Source organism: Euleptes europaea, chromosome 19 (genome assembly GCF_029931775.1).
Source record: "Euleptes europaea isolate rEulEur1 chromosome 19, rEulEur1.hap1, whole genome shotgun sequence".
Taxonomy (NCBI): Eukaryota; Metazoa; Chordata; class Lepidosauria; order Squamata; family Sphaerodactylidae; genus Euleptes; species Euleptes europaea.
Genome location: NC_079330.1, coordinates 1,275,355 through 1,290,858, shown reverse-complemented (window position 1 = coordinate 1,290,858; position 15,504 = coordinate 1,275,355). Strand labels below are relative to the sequence as shown.

The 15,504-nt window shown below is 51.4% G+C and overlaps 1 protein-coding gene across 1 annotated transcript in view; it reads right to left on the bottom strand.

Moving 5' to 3' along the window:
• Positions 1–15,504, bottom strand: part of IGSF21 (immunoglobin superfamily member 21) — a 159,288-nt gene that overhangs the window by 27,646 nt on the left and 116,138 nt on the right. Inside the window, exon 4 of the mRNA XM_056865473.1 lies at positions 9,135–9,253. Coding sequence (XP_056721451.1) covers positions 9,135–9,253 — 119 coding nt within the window. The remainder of the gene's footprint in view (positions 1–9,134; positions 9,254–15,504) is intronic.

Sequence of the window (15,504 nt, the reverse complement as noted above, 5' to 3'; positions counted from 1 at the left end):
GCGTTCCCTCACATCCAGCACATCAATGATGCCCAAGATACTGGTGCTTTAAAACTGGAACTTGTGTCTTTTACCAAAAAAAAAATTAGAGACGGTTCAAAGTATTCACCTCCGAGTCGCTTATTTCCAGCTTGGAAAATGCATCCATTCTGCAGAGTTGTTTGCAGTTTCATTCCCCACCAATCTTGAACACATGAACACATGAAGCTGCCTTCTACTGAATCAGACCCTCGGTCCATCAAAGTCAGTCTTGCCTACTCAGATCGGCAGCGGCTCTCCAAGGTCTGAGGCAAGGGTTTTTCACATCACCTGCCTGCCTAGTCCCTTTAACTGGACATGCCAGGGATTGAACCTGGGACCTTCTGCATGCCAAGCAGATGCTCTACCACTGAGCCACGGCCCCTCCCCTTCTTGTCTTCAGTTTTGTGGTGGAACCTGGAAGGCTTAATCTAGTTCTGTTGATGGCTGGCACCTCTTTCCAACCGTACTATTTACTGCTGCCTGACAGGCAAAAATGCAACAGGTGAAGCGTTCTGTTACAGCATCCCAGAACTGCTGGTTGAAGGCATGACTGGATCCGCACTAGGAAAAGGGATTTTGGCAGGGTTGATCTAGACAAGATGTAGGAGAAGACATAAGCAAGAGAACTCCAGCAGTGTGGTTCCCCCTTGTTAAGAGCAGCTCCAGGAGGCTGCAATTTGGATAGTGGAACAGGATGGAGGGTGGCTTCATGCTTTCTTTGTATGCCATTTTCTGGACCGCAAATCCCCTCTCCCAAGCTATGCGCCTGATTGAGGGGAAACATACAAGCACCATGAAGGTATCCTGGGAGAGCCCAGGATACTGTAGGGGTTAGACTGGGAGAAGGAGAACACTGGCTAAAATCCTGACAGCCAGGAAACTCCACAGGTGACCTTAAGCTGGTCACCTTCTTTTGCCCTAACCTACCTCACAAGATGGTTTTGTGTGTGTGTGTGTGTGTGTGTGGGTAAAATGCAGGAGGGGAGAACCGTAGACTCCACTTGCCGGAGGAAGAATGGGACCAATCTGTGAGAGACGGGCAGACCGACTTTGCACGTTTCCCTTGGCTGGGTAGATCACAGCTCTAGGGGACATTTAAGGTGGAAAAATAGTGTGTGTGGGGGGAAGGGGCTTAACTAAACCCTCTTTCCCAGGCGGTGGTCCCAGCCCAAATCAGGGCATCCTTCGGCTGCTATCAGCAAGCAACGAGTATAGTTCCACTGCCGACCTTCCGGCGACTCGTCCGGCCCGTCATTTCCTCGAGACCCGCCTAGATCCAGGGAACCCAGCAGGCAGGTTTAATTGAAGCAATCAGGCCTCCGCTCTCCTAAGACAGTATTTATAAGGGAAATGTACCGGATGCGGCGAAGGAAGGAAAATTAAAAACACGGCATGCTTAATGCAATGCTGTCTGCGAGGAGGGGGTGGGCAGAAGCTCCCAGCGGGTGATGGTTTTATGCCCTCAAGCATAAGATTTGATTGCCCTTAATGTCCCAGCTTGCATAGCTACACATGTTATTACCAGGCATAAAATCATTCAAACCCATTTTGGAAGCCAGGCGTGGTGTTTTGTCACAATGACCTCTTTGGCTGCCCAATCCCCCACAGGTTGACTCGACAGAGCGTTTGTTCCCGTTACGGCTTCCAAATTGAACGATCATCTTTGGCGTCTGGGAGACTTGCCCATTCTTTACAGTGAAGCAGAAAGAAAACGCGGGCACGGTTGGGATTGGCCGGGGAGGGAGGAGTCCGTGGCTCTGTGATGCAGCCCCTGCTTTGCATGCGGAAGCTCCCCAGTTCAGTCCCCGGCATCTCCAGTTAAAGCATCTCAGGTAGCTGGTGCTGGAAAGACTCTCCCTGCCAGGGACCCAGAACAGCTAATGCCAGCCCGTACACCGAGCTGTGGATGGACGGGGTCAAGCAGCCGCACACGGGACCCCGTCTAGACGGAGCTGCATTTCCGGCGCGCACACTGTTCAAAGCACCTGCTTGGCAAGCAGAAGGTTGCCAGTTTAAGCCTTGCCAGGCCCTGCTCCAGGAACTCAGCTAGGATGCCTGGGAAAGACCTGCTGCCAACTCCAGAGGCAACCCTGGGAGAGATGGATCGTGCGGAGCACTGGGGGATGGTGCGGCAAACGTTTTTGCTGCACAAAGTCCAGAGAAGCATCTCCTCTGCTTTGCTGCATCCCCAGAAACGGCCAGATCTCTTCTGCTGCCTTCCCGCTCTTCCCGTAGCCTTGCGGTTCCCCGAGCCTCTCCCAGCCCATCTTCCTTTCCAAGCTGTTTTTCTGGATCCCATTGTTCTTCAGCTCCCAGTCCCATCCTCCACACACCGCGCAGAAGATTCTGGCCCTAGGCAAGCCCCCTGCTCCTCACTGTCCGCAAGCTCAAGCACATGTCTGTGTGTCTCTGGGTCCCGGTCTTGCACGGTGCCCCCCACCCTCGTGCCGCAGCCACCCCTGACAATGCCAGGCGCCACCTGGAAAATCGCAGCTTTCCATGCGTTCCGTCCCAGTGCCCTGGCTAAGAGCCTCCTCTCCTGGCTCCCTCCGGGGATTGTTTCACCAGCGGGGTTTTTTACCTCATTACCAAGAGACTTGTAAGTTTAAAGCCACAAAGATTGAACAAGAGGCTGCCCTGGAAGGTTCTTCCTGTTTTAATGGGTGCTGCCGGGCTAATCTGTAGGCGGAACGGCTTTTCCCCGGGTGATTTAATGCAAGTTCCAGGACCAAGTGCAGGAGAGGGCAGAGAAACGAATTAACAAAGAGTATGAGAGTGAGAAGGAAGGAGAAAAATGGAGGAGAAGGAGCGACAGAGCTAAATCTAAGCCTACCCGCTTGCGGAGAAGGATAAATTCTTGAAATCTGGGCTGGAGGGCGTTCTCAGGAGTGCTGCTGAGGCCCTGGGGTGTCTGCCAGGAAGGAGGCAGCATGCTGGGTTCCAAAATTCTGCAAAGCCTCCTTGTGCGATCCGATCTGCCAAAGCACCAAAGGGCACCGCACTTGAGAGCCAGCCCAAGAGGGGTCTGAGGACAATTTGCACAGGATAGGATTGGCGCACTTAGTTAGACGCACACGGGGATATTTATGGGTCTTGTTTAGACTTATAGTTCCGTGTGCTGATTGTGCATTGGAGCCTGGATGGTAAGCTGCAGCTCAGTCTAGCTTTCTCCCAGGGCAAAAGGGCTGCATTCGATTGGAGGAAGGACTCAGCTAGGCAGGAGCAGAAAGCTTTTGTGTGGCTGTGGGGGGGAGGACATTGCTCAGGAGAATTTAGCGAGTGTGTGGGAGCCACCACCCCATGGTGTCATCTGGTAAGCTTTAAACAGGGGGTTAATATGGGCAGAACCAAAAACGAAAACCAGTATTGCCTTCCTTTTGGGATGGGCAGCTTTTCAGGGACAGCCAGTAGCTCAGTGGTAGAGCATCTGCTGGGCGTGTAGAAAGTCCCAGGTTCAATCCTCGGCATTTCCAGTTGAAAAAGGACCAGGCAGTCCGTGAAGTGGAAGACCTTTCTCTGCCTGTGATCCTGGAGACCCTCTGCCAGTCTGAGCAGACACTCCTGACCTTGACGCACCATGAACACATAAAGCTGCCTTATACTAAATCAGACCCCCCCTTGGTCCATCAAAGTCAGTACTGTCTACTCAGACCAGCAGCGGCTCTCCAGGGCCTCAGACAGAAATGGGTCTTTCACATCACTTACTTGCCCAGTCCCTTTAACTGGAGATGCTCGGGATTGAACCTGGGACCTTCTGCATGAAAGCAGAGGCTCTACCACTGAGCCACAACCCCTCCCACCAATGGTCAGAGTCAGTATAAGGCAGCCTCATGTGTTCGTGTGTTCATGTGCAGAATGGGAAGCATCCACGGCACTGACACTGGCCACGTGGTTCCATTCCGACGAACAGAAGTAGTGTGAATATCTCCTGAGCATAATGTGAATGGAACTTGAGGGAACAAGGTCAGCTGACCTTCCTTCAAGCCCAGGATGAGGGAAGAGCACCCAGGGAAATGGCTGCCCTCTGCAGGTGGGTGAATCAGAATGGAATCACTGGAGGATGGAGGTAACAGCGAGGGATCTGTGCCCCCCACCCCTGGAATCCTGCAAAGGGACAACCTCTTACTGTATGTAGGTAACCTGTTTTGGCTTCTCTCCAAATTCCTCTAAATTATTTGGGGAAGGTCTCTCAAATCTGGGCACCATTTTGCTTTAGGCACACTTCCAGCAGCAATTGAATCAAGGACTGACTTTCCTTCCCTGCTCCGCCAGAAGGAAAGGGCGAACGTGGCAGTATTAAGCATGAGCCGGCGAGGGCCAGCTTTGGAAGGGCAGCCTCTATTTATGAGGACATCTGAAGATGGAAAGGTCTCTCCCAGGAGCCTCTGGCTTAATTGCATCCTTTGGAATGGACCTGCTGCCCTATTAGGAAATGAATTATTCTTATCCTGCCACAGCCGCTGGCAAGAGCTGGCTGGGAGGTCACTGGCCTCTCTTCGAAACCTGAGGGCAGTTGTGATGCTATGGGAGGGAGATGGACACTTGAAGCAGGAGAGATGAGCACTTGAAGCAGTAGATCTCTCCGGCTGGAATGGCTGTGGCCACTGCCGGCCAGGCTGAGGAAACAGGCATTTCCTGCTTTGCAAAATTAAAGTTGAAGAGCCTTTTCCATTAACACGTCTTCAAAGAAATTAGCAACAAGTGCTTTAGGCTGATACCCCTCCAAGGGGTGACCAGCACAAACAGTATGGATTTTGTTGCACGGTATCTGAAGATCAAGCCTGAACTCTCCCTAGAAGCCAAGATGCCTGCACTGAGAAGACAAGACTCGCTGGAAAGACCATAATGCTAGGAAAAGTCAAAGGCACCAGGAAAAGAGGAAGACCCAACATGAGATGGATGGACTCCATCAAGGAAGCCCCAGCCCTCAGTTTGCAAGACCTGAGCAAGGCTGTTAAGGACAGGATGTTTTGAAGAAGTGGGGATTTTACAGTAAGGTGCCAAGGTCTCAAACCAGGACCATGGATGGCAGGATCCGTGCACCTTCTTCTCTTGGCCAACAAGGTATCTTGCCAAAAGGTGAGAACTGCTGCTGGCCACTTCCTTTTGGACTGCAACACCACAACTCCAAATGGCCAGAAGGTGGTATTGTGACTACCCACATAGCAGAGAGAAGATAAAGCACCTGCCCCCCACCCCAGTTGCTGTCCACTAAAGTTGCTGCATGGGGCTTGGCTGTTTTGATTGAGCAACTGCTTGTTCAGATGGTCTCAGCTGGCCCGTCTCTGCTTGACCACCTGCTTGCCTCCAGAACACAACTCTGACTCAGGTCAACTTTCCCATATAAGAAACTTCCATTCTGTCATTGTCTTTGCAGTGAGGCAGAAAAACTGAGCCTTTCACAGAAAATGGATCTAGGTCAGACTACTTTATGTATTGACTTTTTATGGGGGAATGATACAGTCCAAGGACAAACTGTAGTTTAGAATTCTTTGTGTATATAGATTACCTCGATTTATAAGCCTTGTAATGTCCGTCTTGACATTAGGAAGAATTGTCTAACAGTCAGAGCGGTTCCTCAGTGGAACAGGCTTCCTTGGGAGGTGGTGAGCTCTCCTTCCCTGGAGGTTTTGAAGCAGAGGCTAGATGGCTATCTGTCAGCAATGCTGATTCTATGACCTTAGGCAGATGATGAGAGAGAGGGAGGGCATCTTGGCCAGGTAGTTGTGAATTTCCTGCATTGTGCAGGGGGTTGGACTAGATGACCCTGGTGGTCCCTTCCAACTCTATAATTCTATGATTCTCTAGAAGATGAGCAGATGAAACTAGCTTGTAGCAACCATTTGGAAGAACATGCTCAATAACAACACAACAGGCAAATAGTAAGCCACCCCCCACCCCACACACACTCCATCCCCTTTCGGTAGCAAGATGTCTTTTGACTCAAATGCATTGGCCCGCTCATAGCAATGGCTGTCATTTGGGGGCTTTATCACACCAATGGTTTTACCCCCTAAGAAATACAACTAAAGGTTAGTTTAGGCTTTTCTTCTTTTGTACAGCATTCTAAAGCTAATTTGCAATACTGGATTTCTATCACAAGGTGCCGCTATAGCGCAATTGGCACGCCTAATATGACTCTACTAGCACCTAGTGGCAAAACACAAAGAGCATGGCAAAAAGAACCCCAAAGCAACTCTATAAACAGCTGGTTGCATTTGTACTGGCACAGTTTGACAGTGACATTTTGAGAGTGACTGGCTAGAGCTGCTCCGAAATTGCCAATTATTTTCCGCCAAGTGCTGAGAACACACTGTCCTGTCAGAAGTGGGACATGCTTATTTGAGGGATATACATGTGTGAGCATTAGAGGTCACATCTGGCTGCTTTGTTCCGTATCTTCATTGTTATCAGGAGTGATGGGTAGGTTCAACTGCTTTGGAGGAGGAGGATGCCAGCCTCCCATAGGCAAGCGTGACCTCGTTTGGTGCCATGTCTTTTTCTGCAAGGTTGGAGCCAGTTACACAACAGGCCGTGAGGGAGATGGAGCTCTGTGCCCAGATTTGAAGGTTGCGCTTAGGACATTTTTAAGCAACTGGTGGTCCTTCGAACTTCTGCGTCCCTTGATCTCAAGGCTTTTGTAAACCTGATAGGAAACTTACAACCTACCTCTCCTGTCTCTCCCCCAGGATCACGTAAGGGATATCAGGCTGCCTTGTAGTGGCTCAGAGCCTTGGTTCACCTCACTCTGGATCACCCTGAAACTCCTCAGGAAGAGAGATCCTTTAGCTGGAAAAACCAAACGAACCTGGGACCTACGATGTGCAAAGCAGGGCCCCTGCCCCAAGTGAACATGAGGGACCAAGCCCAGAATATGCTTTCAGTTCCTGAAGCAGTTGTAAAGTAGAGGATGCCTCTGGGCATGTGCTTCTGGACAATGTATTAGCACAACTAACTGCAACCCAACGCTGGGATTCCTTCTTTGGCCAAATGTCTGAGGAATGTCAAAGAAGCAAAAGACATTGCAGGAAGTTTCCAGGGTGGGGGGAGCTCTCTGTGATTTCAACTCAAGCAACATAGTTAAATTGTTGAACTCCCTGCCCCAGGAGGTGGTGATGGCTGCCAACTTGGAAGGCTTTAAGATGGGAGTGGACATGTTCATGGAGGAGAGGGCTGTTCATGGCTACTAGTCAAAATGGAGACTAGTCATGATGCATCCCTATTCTCTCCAGGATCAGAGGAGCATGCCTATGATATTAGGTGCTGAGGAGTACAGGCAGCATGGTGCTGCTGCAGTAATCGTGTTTGTGGGCTTCCTTGAGGCACCTGGTCGGCCACTGTGTGAACAGACTGGAGGACTGGATGGACCTTGGTCTGATCCAACATGGCCTTTCTTATGTTCTTATGAAGCAAATCTGGAGATTCCACCCCAGGCAAAACATCCAAAGAGTTTTGGAGACGGGCCTCAGAGCCTCTTGGTTGTCATTTCCTGAGGCTTGGCAGACTGTAGACAGCTGTGGCCCAGGTTGCTGTTCAATAAGGAAGACCAGCAGGGGAGACCAGCAGTGAGCCACTGAAGTCTCTGACGAAAGACTGTTACCAGTTGTGACGAGGGAACAACGAAGGAGGGAAAATGGTGTGTGTGTGTGTGTGTGTGTGTTCAGATCAATGATTGGTTGCCATGGCTACTCCAGTCCATTGCATTGGACATTGCTAAAGAGCTAGAGATGGGAAGGGGTCATTTCCCCAGCAGAGGCAGAGGCTCCAGAATCCGACCCAGGAGGGAAACTTGGGGGTTGTGCGAGGTTTTCAGCACGGGGGTGGGGTGGGGTGGGGGCATCTCCCATCTTGCTCACCCCTTCTCACCCCTGCTCTTTCAAGCTGGTGCCCATTCTGCCATTGGCATTGCAGGGAGGCCCAAGCCAGGAAGACTCTGCCAGCACAGCTTGCCCGCCTCCTGGTTCCGCCTGCATCCAAGGCTATTTTAACATCCCCGTCCACTCCTTGTCCCCATTCAACCTACGCCTTCATCCCAAGGCACTAAAGCACCTGAGCTCAGGAGAAAAAACCCATCCATCAAAGCCGGCTTCGGCCTAACAATCCGATCTCCATGGCGATGGAACCGGCAGTATCAGACCCAGCCTTTCTTTCCCAGGTGTTTGGTCTGCTCCTCGAGGAGAGGTCTTGGCGTCCCTCATTACGAGGGACCGGAAGGCAGCGTGAGGCCCACCTGCAGCGTGTCCCCTCTCTCGCTCTGCCCCCCGAAAGGGTTCAGGAGGCTGCCAGTGCCATGAAACGGGGCAGCAGCTGGTGCCGAAGCAGCCGCCGCCCGATGAGAGGGAAGCTCGTTTGTCAACTCCAGGTTTCTCCACCGCAAACGAAGCTGCTCAGTCAATATAAATGGCAACATCTGTTCCACGCTGCTCCCTGGCACGGCCAGCCCGGACCTGACGCTCTCTCGGCAGGAACAACAAAGATGGAGGCTTGCCCTCTTGGCTCCGACACCCACAACCCGCTGACTCAACAGCCATCCAGCTGCCTCCCCAGCCCGCAGGGCTAGAAGGGGGCTGTGAGGGACAGCTGGTGTTTGCATTTCGGCCGGAGCTTCTACGATGGCCTTTGATTCATTTTTAAAGACCTGCTTGGGCCAGAGATCGCTGGCTCTGCTGGCAAGGGTGTTAACGCCGTATGGGCTTGGCACGTTGTGCTTCATTTCAGCGCTCCGGCTTCCTACCACTGACCGCTGACTGAGCGGCCGCCTTCTGCAAAGCTATCTGCAGTCCGCACAGTCGCGCTATGCAATCTCAAGACTGTCTCCAAACTAGGGTCGCCAACCTCCAGGTACTAGCTGGAGATCTGCTATTACAACTGATTTCCAGCCAAGAGAGATCAGTTCCCCTGGAGAAAATGGCCACTTTGGCAATTGGACTCTATGGCATTGAAGTCCCTCCCCAAACCCCGCCCTCCTCAGGCTCTGCCCCAAAAACCTCCCGCCAGTGGCAAAGAGGGACCTGGCAACCCTACTCCAAACACAGAGGTTCTAGTCACACCTAACATTGTGGTTCGTCAATAGCTGCTGCTGATAGACATGGATAGACCTGGAGTGAACTTACACATCACATTGAGGAAAATGTTCCCAGACGCCAGCACCACCTTCTCCCGGGTCGCTCGGTCGTAAATCCCCACGTGGCATTCATAGGGGCCGTTGTCTGAGATCCGGACCTCAGGAAGCCTAATGGGGGGAAAGGACAGAGAGAGTGAGGTGAGGAAAGGGGGCGGGACCAGTTCCTTCTTGTCCACCACGTCCCACAGTTCTGGGCTCAGCAAAGCCACTGGAGGAAATTGCTTGACGCCATAAATGAAGAAAAGAAACAGCACGCCACACAAATGGAAAATCCAGCTGATGGTTTCAGTCATCAAATGCAAAAAGAAATATGAAACTGTTATTAATTCTATCAAGTGCCTTGCTTAAAAGCTTTCCGCTCTCTTGGGAGGAATGCACCCACCTGCACAGCACAGGCTCTCTTCACTCAAGACACCTGTGCAGCTTGGAAAGTGAGGACTATGAAGGCCTGTTCACATGGATGTGCATGTCCCAGAATGGTGTGGGAGGCGAGGGGGTGCGGCTCAGTGGTAGAGCATCTGCTTGGCATGCAGAAGGTCCCAGGTTCAATCTCTGGCACCTCCAGTTAAAGGGACCAGGCATGTAGATGACATGAAAGACTCCTGCCTGAGACCCTGGAGAGCTACTGCCGGTCTGAGTAGACAATACTGACTTCAATGGACCAAGGGTCCGATTTAGTATAAGGCAGCTGCATGTGTTCATGTGTTCAACCTCAAGTAATGTGTGAATGGGCCATAAATGCACCACTAGACATAAGCAACCTGCTCAACACTGCAGGAACAACGGCTTTCAAGGGAGTCCATTCACATGTTCAGCTGCCGGGCACGAAGCGATGGCCGGCTGAAAATGGGAGAGCTGAAGCTGCCCACCTGACTTGTGGGGGGAGGGCTGTGTGGGGCACTTACTGAAATCACTATGGCAGAGGCGTCTGACAAAACCAGGTAGGAGATCCCAACGCATGTGCAGTGTGCTTGAATTGAGGGTGCAAGGAAGGCTGCTGATGTGGAGATACCCTGACTCCCAGTTTGGCCAACAAGGTTATAAAATATGCCCTTCTACGTTTTGGAAGCCAATGGGAGGAGGGCACTTGGTTGGAGGAATGAGGCATACTGGGAGAGATCCCAACCATTTTGCAAAAAGAAACTATTATGGGATCTCCGCAATGAGGGGGAGGAGAAAATTAGGCCACCCGACGGCCTGGAAGAGAGAGGAAAGAAGTCTGTGCGGAACGCAGAGCGAGGGTTAAGCGTGCATTGATCCCTCTTCACCCCCCCCCTGCTCTGTCCTGACACTTCTCTGGCCAGGCATTAAATTCATCAAGTGACATAACTTTAAATTAGAAAACAGGCCTCAGAACAGGGGAGGGGAGGCGGAACGGAGACGGCCACGGGGAAAGCAACAGAGGAATCAGCGTCCCTCCCTCATTGCAGAGTCCAATTTGAAAGGGGAGCTAAAAATGAGTCTCCGTGGAGCGTGGGGATGAAGGGGCCTTGGCCGGAAGACAGAATGATGGAGCCTGCTGGTGGCCAGAGAGGGAGAGTTAATCAGAGAAAAGTGGCACCCCGGAGAGCCACGCTTTGGGGTGGGCAAACAGAGCACTCCAATCACAGACAAGCCGCCTCGGAAGAACCACCTGGGAAGAACGAGAGCCGCTTGGCCAGCCGGCACATGGAGCGTCTGGGCACGGGGTGCAAGCAGGAGAGTTTGAGCAGAGCTGGGAGAAGAATAAGGACGGGGCAGGAGGTGCCATGTGGGCTGGAGAGCTTAAACAGGGAGGACTAGCACCTTGAAAGGAAAACTCTCCCGAGGGAACATCGGAATTAGCGGGCCGCCCAAACGAACTGCCACAGCTTTAAAAGCAGATCAGGCAAATTCAGACAGAATATGTCCATTCATGGCTACAAGATGGGGCGTCTAAATGGAACCTCCACATTCTGAAGCAACCGACCTCTCAGTAACTGAGGGACAAAAACAGCTGTGGACAGCCAGGCCCTACATGTGAGCTTTCCAGATTCATCTTGCTGACCTCAAGGAGATGTAGCTTTTTGTAGGATCTGGCAGGGATTGCCTGATCTTAGTTGGACGTGGGGCTGAACCCCAAGGGAAGGTGCCCTGCCCTGTGGCTGAATCCGTGGCCTGTGAAGTTTGCCAGGTTTCTCTTGGCACTGTCTTTTTTTCTCCTCTGTAATCTAGCCTCCCCGCAGAGATGCCCCCCCTGCCCACAGTGGATTAAGGAGGCAAGAGAACATTTTTCCCGAGGAACTGAGTGCCATCGATTGGCTGTCTGGTTAGTAGTCAGTATTCAGATAATGGGCCGGGCGGAGGGGGGGCGGGTTGGAACGAAGCTTCTCTTCACCGGCGATGGCGCGTGGGGATCAATAAACTATTAATAAACTGCAGAGGGTTTTTGGGAGAGATCTCTGTAATGCAGCTTAGCAGCTGGAGTTTACTAACCCTGACAGCTCTTCAGAAGGGTAAGTAATTGTGTTATTGCAATGCAGAAAAAAGAGCCCACGGTAAGGATGGAAGGACCCTGTTGGATCGGAAACGGGGACAGGCTGGGGTGGGTGGGTGTCTGAACTCCACAGGGGGCCAGAGGATGTGTTGCCCCACCCAAGAATGAAAAATTGTGTTTTGAAATGTTAGATGAGAACTTTCTTTGAAAAGAGGGAAAGTTCAGAGAGAGTCTGTTGTTGGCCCTCCAGAATTGGCCACTGTAGGAGACAGGATGCTGGACTAGGTGGGCCCTCTCTGGTCTGATCCAGCAGGGCTCTTCTGAGGTTCTTCTCAGGGGAAGGCCTCGGCCTTTCTCTGCCCTGTTGTTGGCCCCGCAGAGGATGCTGGAGAAGAAGATGAAGACGACGAAGAAGAAGAGTTGGTTTTTATATGCTGACTTCCTCTACCACTTAAGGAAGAATCAAACCAGCTTACAATCACCTTCCCTTCCCCTCCGCATAACAAACACCCTGTGAGGTAGGTGGGGCTGAGAGAGCTCTAACAGAGCTGTAACTTGCCCAAGGCCACCCAGCTGGCTTCGTGTGTAGGAGTGGGGAAACCAACCCGGTTCACCAGAATAGCGTCTGCCGCTCATGTGGAGGAGTGGGGAATCGAACCCGGTTCTCCAGATCAGACTCCACCGCTCCAAACCACTGCTCTTAACCACTACACCCACACTGGACTAGGTGGACCACTGCTCTGATCCGGCAGGGCTCTTCTTATATTCTTGTATTCTTAAAGCTTGTTTTAAGAATAGAAACTCTTCTGGCTAAAAACCACACCGGGGCAGCTTTTCCCTCCTCCTTGAAGTGCCCCCGTGCTCTCAACTCGACCTGCTCAGCTCTGCCGGCCCCCCCAACTCCCCAACTCTGGTTGGCTTTTTCACCTTAGCTATCATGCACAAGCGCCTTCAGCTATTACGGCTGTTAGCACGTAAAGCTACTTAAATTGGGGCCAAGGGGTATTTTCAGGACACCTTTATTTATTAAAGAATGTAGGTAGAGGCTTCAGCGTTTAAAAATAACTGTTCTTGTTATGCTGGCATTAACCGTTCACAGGCACTGACCCATGCACAGGTCCTGGGGTTTGGGGCAGATGTTTCTGCCAGCTTTGAGTTTAGCATGGATTTTCCATTCACTTCCTGGAAGCCCTGCCTGAAAACACAGGGGCTCCTCCCGGTCAGGAAGACGGGCTGTTCTCTATTGGCAACCCCAAACTGAGGTTGTGGTCCAGCTAGAGGGGTCAGAAGCTCGGGGGTGAGAGCTCTCTGCCCTCTATCCTGTCTGGTGTCCCCACCCTAGGGTCGCCAACCGCCAGATCTCCTGCTATTACAGCTGATAGAAATCAGTTCACCTGGAGAAAATGGCCACTTTGGCAGTTAGACTCTATGGCATTGAAGTCCCTCCTCTCCCCAAACCCCACCCTCCTGAAGCTCCGCCCCAAAAACCTCCCGTCAGTTGCGAAGAGGGACCTGGCAATGCTACCCCACCTCCACGCCATGGCGCTACCCACCATTCTGCACATGCCAAGCTCAGTGTGCACTTTCAAGGATGACTTCTTATGGACACAGGAGGACCAGTCTAATGTGGAGTCCAGGTGGCCCCGCAATGTTTACTCCAAGTAGCAGCAGACAGAGAGAGGCCTTTAAGGGAGATGGCCAGGGACCGAGTCTGGGACCCTCCACTGGCCTCTGGCCCTTCTTTTGGAACGCTGGCCTCCAATTAAAGCAAACCGCTCTGCAGAACCTGAGCAGCTAGCACTTAAGGCTGCCAACTCCAGCTTGGAAGATACCTGGAGATCTGGGGGTGGAGCCTGCAGATGGCGGAGCTTAGGGAGGGGGAGGCACTCAGCAGGTATGTGATTCCATAGGGTCTGCCCTCTGAAGCAGCCGTTTTCTCCAGGAGAACTGATCTCTGTAGTCTGGAGATCCATTTTAATTCTGGGAGAACTCCCGGCCCCACCTGGAAATTGGCAACCCTAGCTGTGCTGCAGGCTCAGTGACCAAATGTGGCTCACAACAGTTCATCCTTAGTTGCCTCCAAGGCCCAATGTCCATTTCCAAGCTAGCATCCTCTGCGGGTACTAGTCCAGGTGTTTTATGTAATTCTGTTACTATTATTACTATTATCATGCCAATAAAGGTGACTGAAACTAGTCCGGGTTGAGGCTGCCAGAGGTGTTCTTTTTACTCAAGTGATGTAACTTTTTTCCTAGTGACTCATATCCATCGGGGCTGTCAAAACTCATCAGGTTCCACCTTGGCTCAGTCCTCAATCAGATATTTTTAAACCACAATATGGCAAAAAGTCCCCTGCAGGTATTCTCAAAAGCAATTTGGAAACTCCAGTTGGTGCAGAAGGCTGCGGCTTGGCTATTATTGGGAGCTGGACGGAACACGCACGTTACTCTCTTCCCACCTGCTGCCCCTCAGTTACTCGGCTCGGTTTGAAGTATTAGATATCATCACATAGAAAAGCCCTTTGTGGCCTGGGACCCTCATTATCTGTGAGACACCCCTCCCCCTATGCCTCGCCACGACAGCTCCGCTCATTCAAGCAGGGCTTTCTGCAGGTGCCAACCTGCAAATGGGCAAAACCAACAACTGCCCGTGTAGGGGCCTTCTCCGTGGGGGCCCCCACCGTGTGGAAGGGACTGCCTGAGGAGGTCAGGAAGGCTCCCACTTTCTTGGCTTTCTGCAAACTATGCAAAACTGAATTATTAAAGAATCATAGAATCATAGAGTTGGAAGGGACCACCAGGGTCATTTAGTCCAACCCCCTGGACAATGCAGGAATTTCACAAATACCCCCCAGTGGCCCCTACTCCATGCCCAGAAGATGGCCAAGGTGCCCTCCCTCTCATCATCTGCTTAGGGTCATAGAATCAGCATTGCTGATAGATGGCCATCTAGCCTCTGCTTAAAAACCTCCAAGGAAGGAGAGCTTACCACCTCCCGAGGAAGCCTGTTCCACTGAGGACCCGCTCTCACTGTTAGAAAATTCTTCCTGATGTCTAGATGGAAAATCTTTTGATTTAATTTCAACCTGTTGGTTCTGGTCCGACCTTTTGGGGCAGCAGAAAACAACTTGGCACCATCTGAGGGTTTTTCTGTGCAGGCAATAGGGTAATAACTGTACTAAATGATTCACACAGTGACTTAGAAAAAAATTATGAGGGACTGTGATCTCTGCTACTGTGCATAGTTTGCTTTAAGTTGGATCCTACGATGTAACTTTGCACCATTTAATGTGTCATGTTAACATTTATGCTTTGCCTCTGTTCTGTTTTTAGATTTCTGGTTGGTTCTTACAACCCACATCCTTTTTCATTGTTTATTGAGCGTCCCGTCCTGTTGATCGTATCGACGCACTCTGTGTAATCTGCTTTGAGTCCCTGTGAGACAGGTGGGCTATAAATAGCACAGATAAGAAATAAGTATAAAAAATCTTCCTGCAGTGCAAAAAAAAATTGCCTTGAACTGGAGACTTTCCACACGCTACAATGGCACACTATTATTTCTCTTACAAGATCCTCACAGTTCCTCTCCAACATCCTGTAGCTGAGTGGCAGCACAGACCGAACCTTCTGTGACATCACGACAGCTCAGCCAATGGCTGGGCAGGCTCCCAGCCGACAGCCAGTTTTTAGCCAAGGGATAAGATAACTCTCTTCTTCTTCCCCCATATCTTTGCAATGACTTGTGATTTAAAACAGCTGGCGTTTACTCGGTTGCTGCTCCCGACTCCATGGGACGCAAATCAGCCAGTGTGTCTGATTTAAATATGTTTGGTTGATCCAAGCATCTCTGAGCGTGGCCAATTAATCCGCCAGGCAAACGCGGAGACGAGGAGCCAGGGAAGGAA